Here is a 22,450-nt window from a genome sequence, read left to right on the forward strand (position 1 = left end):
TGGGTTTGACTTTATTATCAAACGAAATGCAGAAACCATCTTACCAGGCTTAATAGCTGCTCCTAGGATTTCCGCATCCTAAATGCTAGCTCCCTATAAAGCCCATCACGACTCCCTTAGACGCAGGTTGAATAACCTTCACCTGTCTTAGTGAGTCAGCAGACCCCAGTTAACCTTTCCCAGCAGGATCAACACTTGCTAAGGACGTGGGCTGTTTCTAGCAAAAGAGAGGAGAAGAGAGTTGTTTTCAGAAATGCTCCTGAATAAAAGTATTTCAAATGGTTATGCAAGTATGTATTGCATGAAGGTTCATGGCATAAGCATTTAGTGGCCATATTTAAATCACTTTGATATCCCACCTCTGGTTTACAGATGTTTCAGTCATCCAGTCAGGCAGCAGAAACAATGTTATGTTGACCAATCGCACACCACCAACGTTCAATGCTACAACTGCAGCGACTATTTCATGTACAACCAATAGTCTGTCAGACCTTCACATCAAATATTTGTTGAGATAAAAATGCAGGTCCCACTCCTGCACTCCTTGGTTAGCAATAGCCACTGCAGTGCCGTTTAATTCACTTCATTTCCAGCCTGCATAAGGAATGCAGGTTTGGGGACTTAACGATAAAAAACAAAAGATTTCCCAGGACAGCTACCTCAAAAAAGGGACAATCCTGGGAAAACCTGGCCAGGTTGCAAACCGAGAGAGTACTGATGTATATCAGCTACCAGTGATACACTGTGACAGTCATGCCCAGGCATAGCCTGGCAGGTATTTTACATCAGTGTCTAACCATTTTCTCCATATTACACCAGAGGGGGTCATGTGTGGCCTCTGCTCAAAGCTAAGAACTAACTTAGTGTCATGGTTATTGTGAGATGTTTGTATGGGAAATAGTTTATGAGAATATAGAATATTAGGTTGCAAAACTGTAATAGTGAGACTTGTCACCAGAAGCAAGGTAGGGCCTCGGGACTAACTCAATTAACGTTGAGAACAATGGACATCCGTAGAGGCAGTGCTGTGTTTACTGGCTGGTCCAGGTAGAGACTTGAGCATTGACAAAGACAAATGAACTCCTGGAGGGTTCTCTGAAGAGGGGATCCCAAACAGGACAAGCGCTGCAAGAACTGACCCTAAGCTCATCTTGTTAGTCAGGAAAGAAACTCATTAATAAGTATAGGCTATAGTTTGCATCTTATGTTTGTTGTTTACCTGTAACCTTATGTTTCCAAATCCTGATACTTGCTTGTATTTGACTACCTCTGTTAAATAAACTTCAATTTGGTTTTACTATAAATCTGTATTAAGTGATTTGTGTTAAGAAGGTAGAACTGAGGGGAAACCAGCGAATGGGGGTGCACTGGTTCCACAGAAGCAGCAGATAGGTATGTTACAGGTGTCCACAACGTAAAGGACTGGGCATTCCAGTGTAGCAAACTGGGGTGTGTAAATTGCTAGCCTACGTAGAGAGAGAGCAAGGTTTGCGGAGCACAGAGCAGAGCACCGATGGTACTGGAACCCATGGCTAGGGCGAGTTTCCCCAGATGGGCACAGACAGGGCTGTCCCACACTGTAAGCAGGTGATTCATCCTGGGTACCTCACCCCAAAAAGTGTCACACACACCAGAGCACTAAAGCTTACGAAACTACATTACAGCTTCACCTTGACATGGCTCAGTGATGGATCAGCTCCTTCCTGTGCACAGTTCATCCAGCTAGGGAAAAGTTGACCTAAAGTGAACTGGAAAATGAGCTGAGTCCTGCCAGGGCGGAAAGAGGGCCCCCAGAGGGAGTGGGCTGAGGGGACAGGTTCATTAGGGGGACAGGGCCCTGAAATGGGACCAAAGCTCCAATGGGTAACAGACTGGGAAGACAGATATGGGGCAGGCACTCGCGAGGTGTCCCCAGCTTGCTCCTCTTAGGACCCCAGTCCTTCTCCCCTCCTACTGGCAGGGCCTTGCAGCAGCCATCTGCCTCCTGTTCGCACACCCACCAGGGCTCTGCCAGCAGTGGCGGAGAACCAGCAGTGCTGAGATTGAGAACCAGCAGCAGGGGAGCATTGTGGCAGTTCAGGAAAGACAGTTGCTCTGGCCTCAGAGTCAGCCCCCAGCGACTGCCAGGATGAGTGACTGTGTGTGAACCCCACTCAGTCCCTGCAACCTTTTTGGCATGAATGTACATGTAAAATCTAGAATAAAAAACCCCAACCAACCATTTGCATTATCTTACTTTCTAGGATTGTAAATAAACTATGAGGCCCTGACCCCATTGAGAAAACTCACTTTAAAGGGTTAGATATTGTGGACAATAAGTAATGGGGTGGGGCCCGTTGCCCTGTCTGCAGTGCGTCCTGGGAGTGGAGAGAGGTGGGAAGAACTGGCCTCTAAAGAGGAGCTCGGGCCAGATTGCTAGAGCTGGTGCCCATTAGCTTTTATTCCATGCAGCAGAGGGCAGTGGTGCACATACACACTTGCCGGTACATTACATAGCGATGTTCATTAATACAATCGGTTTTTAAACCAATTGAGTTAAATCATTGCACAAACTGGGTGCAGGCAAAATGTCTCCACCTTTGCACCAGCGTAGGCAAGCTGAGAACCAGCACCAGAGAGTTCTACTCCCACAATACTTACATGGGCAGATCTGTTGACTTCAACCGGTGTTTGAAGTGCAGGTTTATTGCCAGATTGGGTCCTTAGCTGATCACAATTCAGCATGCATTGTTTCGGAGCTTGGAATGTGTTAAAAATTAATTCACTGTAAATCAACTTTTTTTTTTCTTTTTAAACTGAGACAAGGCAAGCTAGAGGCAGCTTCAGAGCAGACACACAACAATCTGCACTCTGGTGCCTGTGGTTTTGCTACAAAAAGAACAATTTGGTGGGCATGCTTCCAGAGTCCTCCTCAAGCAGTTCCACCAGGCTTTCCTATTACACAAATGTGCTGATGGGATTTGGCGAAAACACAAGTATTTATAATTTAGCCCTGGGAGAACTCTTACCAATGGTGCATTGTTTGAACTACATCCAGGACCGACTGACGGATATCAACTAAAACCTCTGGAGTTCGGCTAGCTCGTTCTCTTTACTAAAGTCTAATAGCGTGTTTTCTAGTGATGTAGCCCTTGTACTTGTTTGCTTCCTTTTATTTTCCTAAAGATAATCAAGCAACATTTTTCCTGCTCCTTTTTGTGCATAATAATGCCACCTTTGCCATTTTTCTTCCTGTGAATGTAGGCTCTGGACTAAATTGCTCTTATGCTGAGGCAACTCCATTCATCTCAATGGGGCCATATAGGTATAACTGAAAGCAGAATTTGATTCAGAGAGAACACTACTTTGTGTATCACCTTCCAGCTGAGGAGCTCAGAGCATTGTATACAACCTACTGAATTATGCTGCATAAATATTTGTCAGGTAAATATTGTTCCCATTTAATAGATGAGGAAACTGAGGTGCACAGAGGTTAAGTGACTTACTCAAAGTCACAAAGCAAATCAGAGACAGGACCGGGAATAGCTCTCCTAGCTCCCAGTTTTGCGCCTCAAGCACAAGACGATCTTTTATCAGTCAAGAGACTGAACAGACCTACAAAAAAACCAAGACCCGAAGACCTAATTCTACCCCAAGTTATACTCATCAACCGTCAACCAAGGTCAGAAGTTGTAACCTGAGTGACTTAGGCACCTAAGTCCAATTTTCAAAATGGATTTAGGAGCCAAGTCTCACTGAAAGTCAATGGGACTTGGGCACTTTTGAAAATGTTACCCGCTGTTGGGTTTTGTAAAGGTCTTCATTTCAGTGTTAGCGCCTAAGTCTTTTCAGATATGCTCCCCACAGAACTGTGTGTGTTTTGTATCATCCATTGCTGGGCACTTCATAGCATACAAGTGGAAACTAGACTACATAATAGCATCATGCAAGTACACTGTTTAACCTAGCCTGATATGGAGCAAAACTGCATTCTTCTACTTTACCTTTGGAAGGCAGAGATGATCCTGAGAGGCGTTGTGTTTGCATGTGTAAATTACCTTAAGGGTAGATTGTGCCCTGGTCCTAGGTAGCTGCCCAGGGGTTAAAGTTGGCAAGCCCCCCCAATCCTGTACAGCTGTGTGAGACCTACTTGGACCTCTGGGCATAGAGGGAATGGATGCACAGTGGCTGAATGCCCAATACTCCCCTTGCCCATGAGCCAGTGTGCAGGGAGTACGCAGAGCCCTGGTACCACCCCACAGGCCAGCTAAGAGAGCTGGCTGGATGCAGGCAATGGGAGAGGGAAGAGGCTACATCTTGTCAAGTGAAGAATGAGACCTGGAGAGGAATTGTACCTTTCTGAAGCATAATTTCTTGGTAGCGTTCCTGCTGGGACACAGTGGTGAGCTACACACTGCTGAATACCCAATACCATACTTCCCTATAAAGGCAGGTGTTCTCTGATACAAAAACAGCATGTTCACAAATCCTGCTTTTCTTCAGTCTTTATTTTTGGCACAATTTCAAAAGTAGGAAAACTTTTTAAAAAGAACCAACCAGTGGAACAGTTGATATAAAACATATATGTCCTTCAAAAGCTGGACATCAGAATGGACAGAAAATAATGCAAATATACAAATAAATGTTTTGATATTAACAAGCACAGCTCTGATTGTTTTAAAGTGAGATAAAAAAATACAATGTAACCAACATCATTTGTGGGTAATTTTTTAAAAACACATTGAGGATTTGGCTCTTCCTCTGCACAGGACGAGGCGGAAGGGCGGAGAAACACTCCATTGCAATTTAATTGCATTTGGGATAAATAACATTTTATGACTTAAGGAGATGTCACACTCAGAACAGATTTATGACAAATTCAGAAGTGCATAGGATCTTGAAGTTACTTTAGCATACAGCACAAGTCCCCAAACTGTGAGGCGTGCCCATTTAGGGGAGCATGGAGAAACATTCAGGCAGTGCAGCGGGGCCAGGGCCAGCCCCCACAAGGGGTTGGGACGGAGCACCATGCAGCCACGCTCTGCCCCCAGCTCCATTCCAGCCCCAGCTTCGACCCCCCCACCACGGCCTGGCTCCCCTCCCAATCGCATGGCCCCCGCTCCCAGCCATGACCCCAGCTGCAGCTCCAACCCCAGCCTTGGCTCCCAGCCCTCAGGAGGGGCATGGACAATTACATAAGGGACAACATGACATAAAAAGTCTGGGGACACCTGACATACAGTATATTACGGAAGTACCTCTTTAAACCTCCAGACCTTCTATTTCTGGGATTCTAACCCCTCTTCTAACCCCAAGAGCGTTATTGTAGCCTACTTAAGAACTTTTGTCTTGATTTTAAAAAGTTGAGTACATGCACATCCCATTCATTAACAATACTTTGCACTTATAAAGAACAGCAGCTTTCTTCGGAGACACAGAGAAGTTAGGTGACAATATGAGGTCTCTGATGGTTATTAGGAATGGTAAATTCATCTGGGTATGTTTGGATGAACTAGAAATGATGAAGATGCTGCTGTTTCTTTCCTTGCAAAAGCAGCATCTTCTCTATTCAGAGAGCAGAGATATTCATCTATCATTTCATCACCTAGTAAATATGAATACAGTATAGTATCATTTTATTATCTGCATTGCTGTAGCAGCTATAGGTCCAAACCAGAGATCAGGGTCCACCACAGATGGCGCTGTACAAACATGTTGTAAAATTATAGTCTCTGCCAAAGAGTTCAATATCTGTGCTAAACATTTCCTACTTAAAACAGGACACGGGGAGTCAGGGAATGTGGGTTCCAGATGGTGCAATGTTGGATAAGTCACTTAAACTTTCTGTGCCTGTTTCCCCGCTATGAACTGGGGACAAGTTTCCCCTGCCAGCCAGCAGGATTAGGAGGTGTAATTCACTAACAGTCATGTGTGTAAGTGTGGCTCACTGTACTCCCCCCCAGTGGCTAGACCATGAAGAGTTTCGTGTTTCTGCTACAGCCTTCGGAGTTAATAGACCTAGTCATTCAACAGAAGCTCATGCTTTTAGATCCAAACATATCAGGTTCAATCCCACCGCTGGTGTATTCAGGTTTGTAAAACACCAGGGAAGTGCTAATATTCAGCAAAAAAAAAAATCAATCCAATTCCCTACAATGGCTGGGGACCTAGCAGTCCTCAGAACCCCAGGTTATTTATATAATTGACATTTAGAAACGATGCAGGAATCCCAAGATAAGCAGCTGTGCTCCACTTCTGCACCAAGGGCCAGAGGACAAGAGGACTGGGAGATACATTTATATCCATTTAGATCAGTTAAGTTTGGGGGTTTCCCCAGAGTTCTCTCACTAATTCCCACAACATTCTCAGGACAGACCTATGCAGGGTGATCTCATCAGAGTGGTGGAGACCACTATATTAATGGCAGAGATGGCAAAAAGTGTGTTTTGCAGGCCCATCCAAAAGTGTTCCCCATTACTGATGCTAAGAGCTTTAACAAGCTTCAGTTAATTGAGGTTCCCAACAATAGGGTTGGCTTGTCTATTACAAGAGACCTAGTGGGCAAAAAGAAGTTGGTAAAACATATAGCAACAGCTTATGAGTAGACATTAATGTCCTTTAAAGACACTCAGACACAGACATTTCTAACAGAAGAACTCAAAACAGTTAATATTGCAATGAATAGTCAAGAAACTGATGATCGGCTACTGTTTGAAAACGTACACGAGTGACTCCTTTTAAGAAATAAAATCCATAGCAAATCAGTGGCTGAAGGAATGAACCAACCTGCAGCAACTCAAGCAAATAGAGATTTGTAGGCACAGGAAAACCACATTACTTTGGAAAGTAAACATTTACCAAAACCCTGTTTTAAAATAACCTGTCAAACAAACAAAACAGAACAACCCACCCACCCTCCAAGTCTCCATAAGGGCTGGATCATACAGAGCCTCTGAGGTCAAGATCCACACGATGCATACAACTACAGCAACAAGAGTGGTGCGCCTAACCTCATTCATGCAAGCAACTGGGGATTCTTTTAGATTTAAAGTATACGGATTAATTAATCACAGTATCATAATATATTAATTCAAATATACATGTTCATATTAAAACATTACTATTTGTTTTGACGTAGGTCTGATCTATAATGCAAGGCATTCTTTGTCAGACACTTATCCTTTTGGTTTTGAGACATTGTAAAGCCAGTGTGTTCTGCGAGATTCTTAGAGGCCAAATGATTTAGGGGCTGCTCCTAGAAAGTTCTTAGCTCAATTCTCCCATTCAAGTCAATGGAAGCTGACGGTATTCAGCACCTTGTGTGTTAAGGTTCAATCCTACAATACAAATCCAAGACTGAGCCATCGACGTGAGATTGATCTGTTGTAAACATTACAGGATCTATGATTTCCCAGTGCTGATGTAAGAGCGATCACTTAGTTAAATGGGACATGTGCACAGACGGACAGGCTACAAGCAGCACCCTCATTATTTAGCATGACTTTCTCTATGGCTTTTGCTTTTAACGAAGAACCAATCGTTGATCAAGGTTGGAAGGCTGTTTCAGAGGATGTCAGCAATAGGGGCGTTACATGAGTAACTAACTCTCTGAATAGGTTGGAATATGACCTAAAATGTTGTAAAAGACCAAAATTGAGAAAAAAATATTAAACAAAAAATAAACTCACTTCAGCCATTTCTCAAGAGTCAGATATTGCTAAAAATAATGGGAGATCAGTTAATTTCTTTTAGATAGTTAAACGATGTTTAAGTAAATGTGCTGCTCATTAAATACAAAGAGTGTCCTGGAGATTGAAGTCCTCCGTACAGCCAGAGAGCAGGTACAATCTGGGCAGCGGCAATGGAACCTGCCCTTCCAGTCTGCTACAACCCGGATCTGGAGGGGTTGCCTTTAGGGAACAAAAGGGTAGTTCAATCCTTGGCCTCTCTCCCAACCAAGGTGCCAGTATCAATGATTTTCATGGCATTTCTCATTTGTCCACTAAAAACCAGACTGAGACCCCCAAACTCATTTCATACAGGTCAGTAACCAGCCATCAGATTTCACCAGGGATTAAAGAGAGAAACTATTCCCCTGACAATCCCCAGATACCACTACGGGAGCCCTGTAACGGTGTTTAAAACCATATAAAAGTTGTGTACAACATCAACGGTTTGTGGCTTTGGTCATTTCAAGTTACCCACCTGGAGAAGTGCATTGTAGTCCTTTTACTGCAATTAACTCCCCATTTAATGCAATTAAGCCCCCCTTCAGATATCACTTGTGTGTCTGTTGCAGGCCCCAGGCATAATATTGCAAGGATCAAAGTTCTGACATGTTGAAAGACTGTATAGACTACACCTGAATGTTAGAGTTTCTTTTTTTCAGAAGGCACAACTGTGCAGGATCAAAAGGCACCTGGCTTATGTAGCTTTGTCTCATGGAAGCAAGAGGGATTTTGCCAGTCTTATCCAGAACCATTTTTTGGTGCAGGGATTAGTGTAGTCACAGACCGTAATGAACCTCAAGATGCTTGGAAACTCATTCTTCATGGATTTGCACTTGACTGGAATCAGCCGTTTGTGGCGTGCACCTGAAAGACAGTCCACCCAGGCATGCGAGTAAAGAAAGTTGCATCGTAACCATAAATCCATTCTTTACATCCCCCATAGAGTGAAAGCAGCAGCACACACGCACAGGTCCATACACCTAGGCCTGACCCCGGTCTCAGTTACACCAGTGTGACTCAACTGGCCATGCTCCTGGACAGCAAGTTCCAGCGTCGAAGGCTCTTTCCCCTAGCCAAACGCACATGGGAACATGCATCTCAAATCTCCCTGAACAGGTTACAACATACACAAGCCAAACCTTGAATGGCTTTTGTCATAAAAATAAAGGGAAGGGTAACCACCTTTCTGTATACAGTGCTATAAAATCCATCCTGGCCAGAGGCAAAATCCTTTCACCTGTAAAGGGTTAAGAAGCTAAGGTAACCTCGCTGGCACCTGACCCAAAATGACCAATGAGGGGACAAGATACTTTCAAATCTGGAGGGGGGGAAAAAGGCTTTTGTCTGTCTGTGAGATACCTTTGCCCGGAACAGATCAAGGATGCAAGCCGTCCATCTCCTGTAAAGTTAGTAAATAATCTAGCTAGAAAATGCATTAGGTTTTCTTTGTTTTGGCTTGTAAATTCACTGTGCTGGAGGAAATGTGTATTCCTGTTTTTGTGTCTTTTTGTAACTTAAGGTTTTGCCTAGAGGGATTCTCTATGTTTTGAATCTGACTGCCTGTAAGATTATCTTCCATTCTGATTTTACAGAGTTATTCTCTTATCTTTTTTTTGTTCTTCTAATAAAGTTCTGATTTTTAAGAATCTGATTGGGTTTTTGGGTCTTAAAAATCCAAGGCTGGTTTGTGCTCATCTTGTTTATTCTCAAGCCTCCCCAGGAAAGGGGGTGTAAGGGCTTAGGGGGATATTTTGGAGAAATAGGAACTCCAAGTGGTCCTTTCCCTGTTCTTTGTCTAAATCACTTGGTGGTGGCAGCATACTGTTCAAGGACAAGGCAAACTTTTTGCCTTGGGAAAGTTTTTAACCTAAGCTGGTAAAAATAAGTGTAGGGGCTTTTCATGCAGGTCCCCACATCTGTACCCCAGAGTTCAGAGTGGGGTGAGAACCCTGACAGCTTTATAAGTCAGTACCATGAACTGCACCAAAAACTCCAACTGGCAACTAATGCAATGTCTGGGGCATGGGTGTGCTGCATTCCATGCAAGACGCACAACATTTTGCACCAGCTGAAGTCTGAGAAGTACAGGGATAGCCCTGACTGAGCAGACTGGATTAATCCAATCTGCCAGTGATGAAGGCATGGAGAATTGCGGTGAAGTCCACCTCTGAAAGAATGTACAATGGAGGGGTGGAAGCGAGAGGACTTGAGAGGCCATCAAGTCCAACACCCTTCACTTAGGCAGGGCCAAGTAAACCTAGACCATCCCTGACAGGTGTTTGTCTAACCGTTCTTAAAAACTTCGCATGATGGGTATTCCACAACCTCCCTTGGAAGCCTGTTTGAGAGCTTAACTGCCTTTACAGTTAGACAGTTTTTCCTAATATCTAACCTAAATCTCCCTTGCCGTAGATTAAGCCCATTACTTCTTGTCCTTCCTTCAGTGGACACGGAGAACAATTGATCTCTGTCCTTTTTATAAGACCCCTGAACATATTAGAAGATTGTCATCAGGCCCCCCTCATTCATCGTTTCTCAAGACTAAACATGCCCAGTTTTTTAACCTTTCCTCATAGGTCAGCTTTTCTAAACCTTTTGTCATTTTTGTTGTTCCCCTTCCAGTTTGTCCACACCTTCCTTAAAGTGTGGCACCCAGAACTGGACACAATACTCCAGCTGAGGCCTCACCAGTGCCAAGCAGAGTAAGACAATTACCTCCCGTGTCTTACACACAACACTTCTGTTAATAAACCCGAGAATGGTATTAGCCTTTTTCACAACTGCATCACATTGACTTGTATTCAGCGCGATCCACTATAGCCCCCAGACCCTTTTCTGCAGTATGACCCCACTAGCCAGTTATTCCCCATTTGGTAGCTTCACATCTGATTTTTCCTTCTTAAGTGAAGTACTTTGCACTTATCTTTACTGAATTTCATCTTGTTGATTTCAGACCAATTCTCCAATTAGTCAAGATCATTTTGAATTCTAGTCCTGTCCTCCTAAGTGCTTGCAACCTCTCCCCGCTGGGTGTTATCCACAAATTTGATAAGCGCTCTCCATTTCATTATTCAACATGCCACAACCTCCTGGCCAGATGCCACTGGAAAGATTTACTCTTGGCAACCTGTGCTGTAGGGATATCCAGATGCAGCTGCAGATCTAAAAAGATACTCAAGTAACCAAAAAACAATGAGTAGACTGATCCTAAACCACTTCCTCCAGATCTTCAGGCTTTTCTAGGTTACCACCATTTCCTTTTCTACGAACATACTTCCCTCAGAACTGTAGGTTGCAGCACCCACTGGTAATTAAAGGGCAGCAAGCAATCACTCTACCAATGTCTGCATAGGATCAGACTCCTACCCGTCTGATTGCCCCTCAAGGAAGCAGTAATGGCTCTCAAGAATGATATCCTTTGGTCTGAGTGAAATCCCTTTCTTTTCCTTTGAACACTGGGCCAGCACTAGCCATGGGGAAGGTTTTCCACACACGAGACAATGTGCTAAGTGGATACAGCACTGGGCTAGGTTTCAGGAAACCTAGGTTCTATTCCTGGCTCTGCCATTGGCAAATCACTTTACTCTTCTGCAGCCCTCCCCACCCCTCGTCTGTTCCAGCTGTTCTCGGCAGGGACTGTCTCCTAGGGCTTGTCCACACTGTGAGTTAGTGTGCAGCAAGCCAGGATGTGAATCTACAGCACACTAGTTTGCTACGCACTGACTCAGCAGATGGAGCCTGCTGCTGTCTACTAAAAGATCCATAGTGTACTTTGATGTAGCGCTGTTTGAAATGGGAGAACATCAAAGCTCCCTACGGATCTTTTAGTGTGTGGTAGCCGGGTTCACCTGGCAAGTTAATGCAGAGCAAGCCGTTACTCTGCATTTGTACAATGCCTTGCTCAATGGGCACCAATCTCAGCTGCGACCTTTAGATGCTACTGTAATACAAATAATTAAGAACAACATTGACTATGCATTGTTGTGGGAAAATGTACCCTTAATGGGCCATCTGAATTCTCTTACCTGGGGAAAGGCTAAGAGCGAATTTGGTCTGGAAATCACATTCATTGCTGTCTAGGTAATCATCTGAAATAACAACCACCATCTTCCTACACCTGGATTTAAACCGAGAGTGGGGAAAAAATGGTTATTAACTGAACGAAAGAGAGATGCTTTTCATGCTTGCTGGAAAAATATATATTTTATAGCACTGTTCTGCTGAAAACATGCAACCATCAACAGTGTTCCAGTTCTAATGTCAATAAAATCTGAAGTGTTTTGATACTTTACTTACATCTGTATATATATTACACACAAAAAATGTACGTAAAAGAAACATTATTGAGATTGCAAAATCAAGTACTCAGAAGTTAGGAATGCCAGAATTAAGGTCACTTGTGCATCCTTAATTCAGCCCCCTTGTACAAATGCATTATGATGCAGTCTTTAACAGTATAATCTCATACTATGATATCAGGTGGGTATCACTGATATTAAGGTATATTTTTGAAGACGTGTTACAATGATTTGGAACCATCAACTTGTGCATTTGCTAACAATAAGCTACAGAACCACAAGACCTCATTACTGTTAGCTGCATCTTCCTTCTACTCACTACTTACACTCATTTGATATGTCTTGTCTTACATTACATGGTGAGTTCTTCAACTCATCATCTGCCTGTGTATTTGTACAGTGCCTTGCACAATAGGGCCCTGATCCTGGCTGGAGCCTAGAGATGCTACCATAACAACCCCCTCTGTCTGAAAGGATCCTTCGGAAATCCAGACAAGTAGCCATTAGCACTGAGCATGTATAAGTTCCCCTGTGCACCACCAGTGTCTTGGGGAGAAGACAGATCTCTCTTCTGAATTCCCTGGCTGCTCCAGGGTGCTCACACTCTGCACAGGTAGCTATGTTAGCTGCCCAGAGAGAGAACTGACATCATAATGTTCCAGTGGGTGGAAAAATCAACTGGATAAAGGAAAAACTACGAGTGCTGGTGCATTCTCCTACACACAGACGCACTGACGCTCTCTCCAGACAGCTCTCCCCTCTGGGCATAAGGAGGGAGGTGGAGGAGTTAACCCTCTGTGGGACAACTCCCCCTTGAACTCTATGAAAAGGGCTCTAAGGAGTCCTGGGGTGAGGGCCAGAGTGACTCTCCACAATACTGTCTCTTGAAAACTTACTGGATTTCTGTGTGGAAATCTGGCTGTGTGGGAGTTGATGCAGCTGGGAGCTGTTTTATCTCCTGTTGGGCCCCCTTCACAGCTGCCTTTGAGCAACCACAGGGTATCTAAACAGCAGAAGAGAGCGCAGAGACCAGTGGTGCCATAAGGAGGGGGTCTTGGTTTGGGACATCTCCCCCCTTCCTTCTTGAGGAGATAGTAAATAGGAAGCTCCACAAACTTCACTGTGGTGTTTCCCTGTCTCTCTATCCCATCCTGCATGCTCCAACAGGAGAGGGCAAATCTGGTCCCAAGGAACCAATTCTCCTTTGGCTTACCCAAAGTCTTACACTGGAAAAATCTAAAAATACTTTCCTTACAGCCAGTTCCCCCCCTGCAAACATTGTTCACTCACCGTCTCTCGATAAGCTCGCTAGTGATGGACCACACACACGATCCTGGCAGGACATCCCGATCAAACACACACAGCTTCAGCTTGAACTCCGTTTGTTCCAGCTCTCTGATCATCTCTTGGACAAAGTGAATGTCTTTCTGACAGTAACAGATGAAGGCATCAAATAGCTCTGGTGTGTTCCCTGAAACCATTCAGAATTATATGCAGACATATTAAATTAATTCAATTCAACCACACGTACTGGAGCCTTGGATTCATAACTTCACCTCACCCATATTAGCACAGTGTGGCTCTCTGTCCCCCTCTAGTGGCTAGTCCTTATACAGAGATTTATGACTGAGTTGGCTGCAGCTTTTGGGCTAATGAATCGGATTGTTTGGTCCAGGCAGTAGAGTCTCCTGCTTCTAAATCCAGAGCTCCAAGGTTCAGTCCCTGCAGATAATTCACGTAAGGGCAACACTACACTCACTATTTACAACAGTATCAGGCAGGCCCTCAGATTTGGGAAATACAAACATATCACAAAGAGAGCTATATGAGAAATAAATCTAATGGGGAGAAGACTGGCCAATATTTTCTGACCTGGGTATCAGACACTTGAATAAGTGACCTAACTGAGTTAGCCACCTACAGCTCTCACTGAGGCCTTCTTTTATTTATTCGGTGCCCAACCACAGATTCAGGTGCCTTATTTTAAGGCTAGCATTTTACACAACTGGGTGCCCAACCTCTACTGGCTCAATTTCTCACTGTGTTAGTCCAGTTTTACACCAGCATGACAACACTGATTTCAGCGGCGTTGTGCCAGCATAAAACTGCATTAATGTAGTGAAGGATCAGGCCCTAAAAGTGGGGTAGGGAAAACATTAGCATTCTGTGGCCCAGATACTAAAATCAGATCCACACAGGCAGAACCTTGTACCTGAGGGGAGCCCCACAGGATTCAAACGGTGGGGCTCTGTTTTCAGGCTCAGGGCCTAAACTGGTAAACCGGGCTTCGCGATCCCGCTCACCTAAAAAGGTCTCCTTCCAAATGAATGGAAATTTAGATCCATGCAATGAACTCTGACGAGATGAAAGCTTTTTACAGAAAGTGGTCCTGGCACAATATCATGCTGCACTGGCCTTAGGCCTATAAAACTGCACAGAGTTCCACATATTTTATTGCACTACCATTTGCCCTACTGCCCCTCTTCTCTCCCTGAGTATTTCAATCCTATCTCCCTGCTTGGTCAGGATGTCATGTATATGCATAGGTTGAGGGAAGGACAGAGATAGGAAGGGAGGTGAATGATTCTCAGTACTTCTCACAGGGGTCTAATACATAGAAGACAAGCTCTAGCACAGTATATCTATTATTAAATCTATAGATCTATGGCAATTTACCGTAAGGATCATCTCTGGTAGTGATGCCTGACATCTCCAATGTCTTCGGGACACTGCTGTCTACTGCTGGCACCTGAAGAGGCTGCTCTTTCCTCTGTAGGTACTTCTTACAGTCCTCTTCTGCAAGAAACACAAAAGGCTCACTTGATGCTGATCATGCTGCTGAGGTTCAACACACAGAGGAACTCGCTTAGCGGTAACTAAACAAAATACAAACAGCACCCCCAGTCCTTCAGCAACATTCTGACTTGAAAGTAAAAGGGACTTACAACGTTAAGGTGAATTGATTTCGGAGTATTAGTTGTGTGTAGGATGCACTGAGAGACTGGACAAAAGGTGTTATTTAGGTGTTGTTGTTCTCATTGAACAGCACATACAATGTATGCAAATATCACCAGAGCAGTGACTCCATAGGTTTTAACATCTCCATGTTCTCCTTTCATTGTTGCCCATTTTGAGTCTCTAACTAATACTTAACGAAACACCATCAGGTAGTTTGGAGCCAAAATCTAGGGGTTGAGAGACTCGGGAGTTTTGTTTTTTTAAGTCTTCATAAAAATCTAATAATAATAATAAATGTAATGAACTGACTAGCACATCTGTATACTACTAGCTAAGAATCATAGGGTTAGAAGGGACCACAAGAGTTATCTAGTCTAACCCTTTGCCAAGATGCAAGATTTGTCTAAACCAGAGGTTCTCAAACTGTGGTCCATGGTCCACAAGCTCCATTCAGGTGGTCCGCAGATAGTTCCCTTTAAGGTGCGCACCTGGGCTGCACACAAGAGAATGAAGGGCCACCCACCTAATTAGTGGAGCCACGCAGGTGTGGCTCCACTAATTAGGTGCCTGGACCCTGGAGAAGACGCACATGTAAGGTGAGGTGGTGGCCTTAGGGGGAAATAGGCAGTAGGTGGGAGGGGGCAGTGGTGAGAGGAGGGGGTGGGGGGGATTTGGGATGTGCAGGGCTGCAGCGGCCAGAGAAAGAGACATTTTTCCACAGCTCCAGGGCTGCAGATGCAGGGGAGAGATGGCCCTCCTTCACAGCCCCAGCTCTGTGGCTGCTGTGGAGGGGGAGAGACCCCCCCTCCTTCCCAGTCCCAGCTCAGGAGCTGCCGTGGTGGGGGAGAGAGGGAGAGACCCCTTTCTTCCCAGTCCCAGCTCGGGGGGCACATCCATCCCATTAGAAAGGTAAGACTACTGATATTAAAATATGTGAGTTGTGTGCTTTTATTTGTAGAACAAAAAAAATTAATTATTATTATTGTTTTTTATATATAGTGCTTTTATCCAAAGCACTTTACAAAAGTTAGCTAACAGTACAAACAACATTTGGAAAGATCATTAAGTGGTCCACCGAGGTCCTCAGCAATTTTCAAGTGGTCCATGAAAAAAAAAGTTTGAGAACCACTGGACTAAACCATCCTTCTAGAAGATGGAATCAGAATTGATGATCAGTCGCAGAATCAGACGTTCAGATACTATAGTGAGGAAGGCCATATAAAAATCTAGACAAACCCACAGCAGAATAGGGCTGATTACAGTAACTGTCAGTGGAGATTCTCCCTTAGCTCAAGTTGGGGTAGTATGTTCTTCTAGAGCAGTAAAATCTGGACTCTGATCCACTGCTGCTATGAAGTTCCCATGAAATCCTGCGTGGATATAGGTTTGTTACAAGTAGAAATATGTTCATTAACTTTATTTTTTAAACAATCTAAATGAAAATAGTAATGATTTGTTTTTTAAAATTTAAAATTTTTAAATTTGTTTTTTAAAATTCCCCTGTAGTGTATACAACCAACCCATTGCAGCACTGTACTAGTGCATGAGAACTAGTGAGTAAGAATAGATCTGAAACTATTAGAAAAAAACAACAGCCTGAAAACTGACTAGTGTTTTTTCCACTTCCCAAGTGGAAGTGCAAAATGCAAACAAAAAGCACAAATGGAGAAAGGCAAACTCTGAAATATTGCTGTGTGTTTTTTTTAATGTATAATTTTTAATCAGACATCATGCAACCCTTTCAGACATCATGTAACCCTCTGGATCTTAGTGATGCTGGTGTGTTGCACAGGCTGGTCTTTGTGATGAGAACAATTGCTGCGGGACTGGAAATAGCAGGAAAGAGAATCTACTGGAAGTAATGACACATTTTAAAATAATAACTGGGTAAAGAAAAACAACAAAAGAGACCAAGAGGAAAAATCAGAGCTATTCAGAGAGCTTAGAGAGGAAGTACCAGGGGCTGGATGAAAACAAGTAATTTGGGTGCATAAGATGGCAAATGAACATTTTAAAAAAACTATATATTTCCCCCCACATTGTATAAATGGAATATACAGTGAGTGGCCTTATCTGAATTTCTCTAGACTGTTTCCCAGTTCCTTATCAGAATTTAATTCAAGGCTCTGACACCATGTTCATGCTCTCCTCATTAGTCTGTTCAGGGTCATACACACTTATTTGAGCACTTCAGATTATTCCATTAATGATGCAAACATGCGCTAATCCTTTTGCCCATCCATCTCCAAGAGTGAAAGCTTCTGACTGAGGCAAAACTTTCAGAATGACACACCAATTCTGGTAAAACCCACATAGTATTGTTACATATACAAAATTGAGGACAATTTCACTGAAATTGAGATGAGGTTTTCCAGCCAACCTGAGCTGATTAATGGTTTCCAGTAGTTTTGGCATGGGTCAGTCTCCATGCTAGGAAATGTTGAATGAGTTTTGCTTTGAGTCATGTGTTAATTAGGGCACAAAGTCAAAGTGACCATCAAGGGGTCTGAAACCATAAGAACAAAACCAACTAAATGAGAGTGCACAAAGCCTGCAAACGGAAATAGATTAATAGATATTAAGGTCAGAAGGGACCATCATGATCATGTAGTCTGACCTCCTACACAACGCAGGCCACAGAATCTCACCCACCCACTCCTGCCATAAACCTCTCACCTATGGCCGAGTTCCATGCAGTTGTATAAACCCCATCCAGTCTATGCAGATAACCTCAATATAAGGCATATAACATAGCTCTGATCTTGAAATGAATTATGGCTTGCATAAGGGAAGCTGAAGGAGAGGAGTAAAAATTATAAACAAATAAGCCCTACGAGGAAAGGGTAGATGAACTGGGCATGTTCCGAGTAGGGGAAAAAAAGACAACTGAGGGAGATTAATTATTAAGCAGACAAGTACCAGTTTTTGTCACTAGTCAGCAAGAAAGCAATAGAAAGTAATGGGCTTTTGCAAGGAAGATTTAGGACAAACGCACCAAGGTAAAGAGCTTTACAACTCTAAGGACAATCAGGCAATGGAAAGAGCTGCTAAGGAAGGCAGAATTGCCATTGCTGGAATGGGAACTATTAAGGCTAGACTAGACACCACCTCTTTAGGAATGATGATACGTACTGTTGCTATAATTATTGCGTATTGTTGCCATCCATTGGGATGGAACAGTTGACTCACGGCTGCATGGAAAGAGAGGTTGGTTCTGAAGTGCATGCCACAGACCACATGCAGTCTTTGGAATTCTGTGCTATGGATAGGCCCCTTCGGTTTCGGTTTTTATTTGATTTAATTTCCCCCAGAAATTTATAGGTGTTTATTACCACAACAACCAAAACAGGTGAAAAATCAATGCAAAAAACTATTAATTATTTTTCTGGGTAAATATCAGGGTTTATTTTGGTGGACAGAAGGACAGGGGGAAGTATTCAGTAGATTAATGCTTTGATGAACGGAATTCAATGTGGTTTGCTGCAGGGCTAAAACAGAACTCAAAAAACAATGCCACTTCTGAGTTTAAGAAAACAATAGATCTCTAATTCCCAAATAAAACTTTTTATCTGAATGAACAGTTTACTGTTGAAGACGTAGATCTCTTAGCCTATAAACATTTACATTTAATAATTGGGCCACACCATTTGCAGTGCATACACTCAACTTCATCCTTTTCTCCTATTTTGTTTGTTTTTTAAACTTTTGAATACTTCCTTGTGCTCTGAAACGTATTCTGATACAGATTTCTGTTTCCTTCCCATTTTAGTGTGTCAAATCTTTAAACCATTATCCACTAACAGCACGAAGTGTGCATGTGGTGGGTGTGAGATTCATCAGTACGTTCAACTGTGCACACACTTCAGAGCTTGCGTGTGCCTGGTGGTTTATTATCTGTCTTTTCTAGACTAATACATAGCCTTATTTCAAAAGGCAGCTTTGCATATACACACAGATGCAGGATCGTAATACATACATCTCATACAAGGTATTGTATTTTCCTAATCAAACAAGTTTTTTAAATATATTTGAATGATACAAAAGTAGGGTGAAAATCGGAAAAAAATGAATAATGCTTTTTGTAAAACTCGGGATTTTTTGGTAAAAATCGGTTTAAATGGAAAACAAAGGGGCTTAGTTATGGATCAGTTATGTGCCTCACAAAGAGTCTTACATCCAAACATATAACACAGCCAGGACACTCAGATCAAGAAGCAGCACTGCTTAAAGCCCAAATTTCAGTACCAACGATATGGGTGGCTGAATCCTCCATTTTTTTTAATGCATGTTAGGGACCTGATCCTGAGGGCAATCATCTCCCACTGACTTTCATGAGAGTTTAGGGTGCTCAGTAAGTAGCATAGGATCAGACCCAAGCTATAGTCTCCAGGCGAACATCTCAATGTGACTCTCAGCTGGGAGCCTCCTCAACCTTCAGGCCCCACCCAGTTAAAACCATTTGGTTCTATATTCCCTTTTTGAAAGGTATTCAGACTCAGTGCCTCTTCCTGAATGAAACTATACGTGTTAATGTGGCAAGAAGAACTGAAAAGTCAGCTCCTGAATTAAGAGCATCAGTGCCAGAATGAAGAGCTTCTGAAGTGCAGCTTCATTTGGGTTGTAAGTTCAAACCTTCTCACCCAGCCAGAAGTCTCTGCTTCTTGTTATGGACCACAAAAAAAAACAAAAAAAAACAAAAACAGACTGAGGCTCATGAGGCATAACACTAATAACAGGTCCCTTAAAAAAAAAAAAAAAAAGCAGCAGAGGGTCCTCAAAATACATGTGGGAGTAGGAGGGACCCAGTGGGAATCTCTACACTAGATCACTGGTTTATCTATTTGGTGTTTTGCAAGATGCAGCGGTGAAGTTTTCCATCTTGATTTCTCATCAGCAAGTAACAGGAAGTGAGATCTCTCACTTCCCCACCAGTAGCCCAGCAAGTGTACAGCCTGTAGACACTCAGTGTCAAGCATAACTTGTGACTCGAAAGAGACCTGAGAAATATTTAGGTGATAAAACTTCATTTCCAGTTAGTGCCATTTGGGTTCCCGTAAAGCGTGGTTCTATTGTAAATAATGCTTTGTGAAAATGGCTCTGTGGGGTTCTGTATTTATTTATTTATTATTTCTCATGGATTCCTGTATCAAGTTTGCTCAGTTGAAAAATAATTCCCGCCCACACAACTACCAGGTCCACAAATTCAGGCTGTGCTCTGACACAGTCAAGCTGGGCTCCATCCCATGGATCATCACCAGACCTGAAGATTCTGCCAGCCAAATCAGATTCTCAGTCCAATCCCATTACCTTCAGGTCATGCCCTCCATGAAACCTGGACAAACTATCTCATGGCTAATGTTGCCAAAGGCATTGTTAGACCTGCAGGATTTATATCACTGGAGATCACATGCAAGACAGAAAGGATGCAGGGTGAATTTGCAGAAATATGAGGCTCTCTCTTTCCATTGAAAACTGAGCAAGTTTACTATGAAAAAAAAATCAGAGAAGCACAATAAATATGTAACTGCAATGTCAGTTTTCAGAGTAGAACAGCAACAAGCAAAACAAAAAGCATACCACTCAAACTATGGTTAGGCCTCAAAAATTATTTTCATAAAGAAAGCTGTATCTTATGCAGTATCCCTGTATTATTTATAATTCTCTACAGATGCCACACATAGGCTTTAGCTTTCCCAAACAAAGTTAAATTTCAGGACCTAAACAAGCTGACAGTGACTCTTTAACCTATCAGTCTAGATCAGGCTTTGAAATTAACTAGCAAATCTCAAAAGGATGACAAGGATATAAAGGAAGTTAGCCACCAAGAACTGCCAAACTAAACCCACTTCAGGCTAGCAGTTCACACTCAAAACCTAGCCATGCTTACACCAGAGTTTTAACACTGACTAATGTTGAATTTCAGGGGGGAAACCAAACCAAACCTCCCAGAACTTTCTTTTCCAGTTGTCTCTGCAGATCGGTCCCAGCCCCAAGAGAAACTAAACTATTCATTCGGTCTTGGGTGGGGCCTGGGGGGAATCATTAAAATTGCCTCCAGGGTGCTTTTGTTTCTGTACAGCCCATGAAGCAGGTGGCCTATGATGTCACCAGAACCTATTTAGACGGTCATCCAGCGATCAGGCTGAACTGTGCCCCACCAAAGCGCGCAGCCTCGGCCCCCCGCCCCCCAAGGGCTGTGCCAAAGGCCACTCTCCTCTCTCCCAAGCCCCCCAGGCTCCTACAGCCACCCGGCAGGCCCGGGGAGGAGTCCAGCCCCAGCGGCCCGGCGCAGCTGTCAAACAGAGCGGGCCGAGGGGAGGGGAGCGGCAGAGCCGGACACACGAGGGGGCAGCGGCGGCAGGGCCGGCGAGGGGGGCAGCACCGGGCGGGGGAAGAGGCAATAAGGGGGCGCAGGGGGCGGAGCAGAGCGAGGAGGCGCAGGCGGGAGGAAGCGGCGGGGCCTGGGCCGCGGGTTCAACTCCGGCTCTCACCGATGCGGCCGCCCAGGTCGGCCAGGATGTCTTGGCGGCCCACGGCCCGCAGCAGCGCCAGCAGGCGGCCCACGCTGGCGCCGCCGGGGCAGCGGCCCTGCCAGTCCTCCAGCAGGCGGGCGGTGGGGTCGGGCTGCGCCTCCAGGTGCTTGATCTCCAGGTACTCGTAGCCCAGCTCCTCGGCCAGCGCCGTCCAGTCGGCGGCCACCGGGGCGCGCGGGTTGAGGTAGAGCCCGAGCCGCCGCCGCACCGCGAAGTTCAGCGCCACCAGCGGCACCGCCTCCAGCTCGGGGGCCGCCGGGGAGCCGGAGCCGGCCGGGGCCGTGGCCGCGTCCATGGCTCGCGAGCCTAGCCTGCCGCTTTCGCAACTTCCCGCCCCCGCCCCGGATCCCCGCGGGTTTCGCTTCCCACCCCGCCCCCGCCTGCAAGCCCGCCGCCCGCCCGCCCTGGAGCCTCCCCTGCGGGCGAGAAGGGCCGGGCGGGAGCCCCGCGCCCGCAGCGACAGACACGGCCCGGGGCAGACGGGAGCCCCCGACAGCCACACACACACCCCCAGGCCGGGGGACAGACGGACAGACAGGAGCCCCCGACAGCCACCCCTCCCCCCACGCCCGGGGACAGACAGGAGCCCCCGACAGCCACCCCTCCCCCCACGCCCGGGGACAGACAGGAACCCCCGACAGCCACACACACCCAGTCTCGGGGACAGACGGACAGACTGGAGCCCCCGACAGCCACACCCCCCCCCCAGGCCCAGGGACAGACGGACAGACAGGAGCCCCCGACAGCCACACACCCCCCCCAGGCCCAGGGACAGACGGACAGACAGGAGCCCCTGACAGCCACACACACACCCAGGCCGGGGGACAGATGGACAGACAGGAGCCCCCGACAGCCACACACACACCCACGCCCCGGGACAGACAGGAACCCCCGACAGCCACACCCCCCCCCCCCCAGGCCCAGGGACAGACGGACAGACAGGAGCCCCCGA

General features: G+C 45.0%; 1 protein-coding gene across 1 annotated transcript; it reads right to left on the reverse strand.

Annotated features, from left to right (window-relative positions):
* Positions 1-4,517: 4,517 nt before the first annotated feature.
* Positions 4,518-21,809, reverse strand: MYD88 (MYD88 innate immune signal transduction adaptor). Its single transcript, XM_084619753.1, has 5 exons — positions 21,457-21,809; positions 14,684-14,803; positions 13,298-13,478; positions 11,735-11,826; positions 4,518-8,573 (listed from the first exon to the last, which is right to left on the reverse strand). Exons 1-5 carry the CDS (start codon positions 21,791-21,793, stop codon positions 8,419-8,421), a joined length of 885 nt encoding a protein of 294 aa, XP_084475879.1. The 5' UTR covers positions 21,794-21,809; the 3' UTR covers positions 4,518-8,418.
* Positions 21,810-22,450: the final 641 nt, after the last annotated feature.

This window comes from Lepidochelys olivacea (assembly GCF_965140295.1).
Source record: "Lepidochelys olivacea isolate rLepOli2 genome assembly, chromosome: 2".
NCBI classification, from domain to species: Eukaryota; Metazoa; Chordata; order Testudines; family Cheloniidae; genus Lepidochelys; species Lepidochelys olivacea.

Coding starts and splice junctions, on each gene's coding strand:
- MYD88 (XM_084619753.1), bottom strand. CDS start 21,793: ATGGACGCGGCCACGGCCCCGGCCGGCTCCGGCTCCCCGGCGGCCCCC. Junction 13,479..14,683: donor TACCAGAGATGATCCTTACG/GTAAATTGCCAT, acceptor GAATGGTTTCAG/GGAACACACCAGAGCTATTT. Junction 11,827..13,297: donor AGCGAGCTTATCGAGAGACG/GTGAGTGAACAA, acceptor GTTTAAATCCAG/GTGTAGGAAGATGGTGGTTG.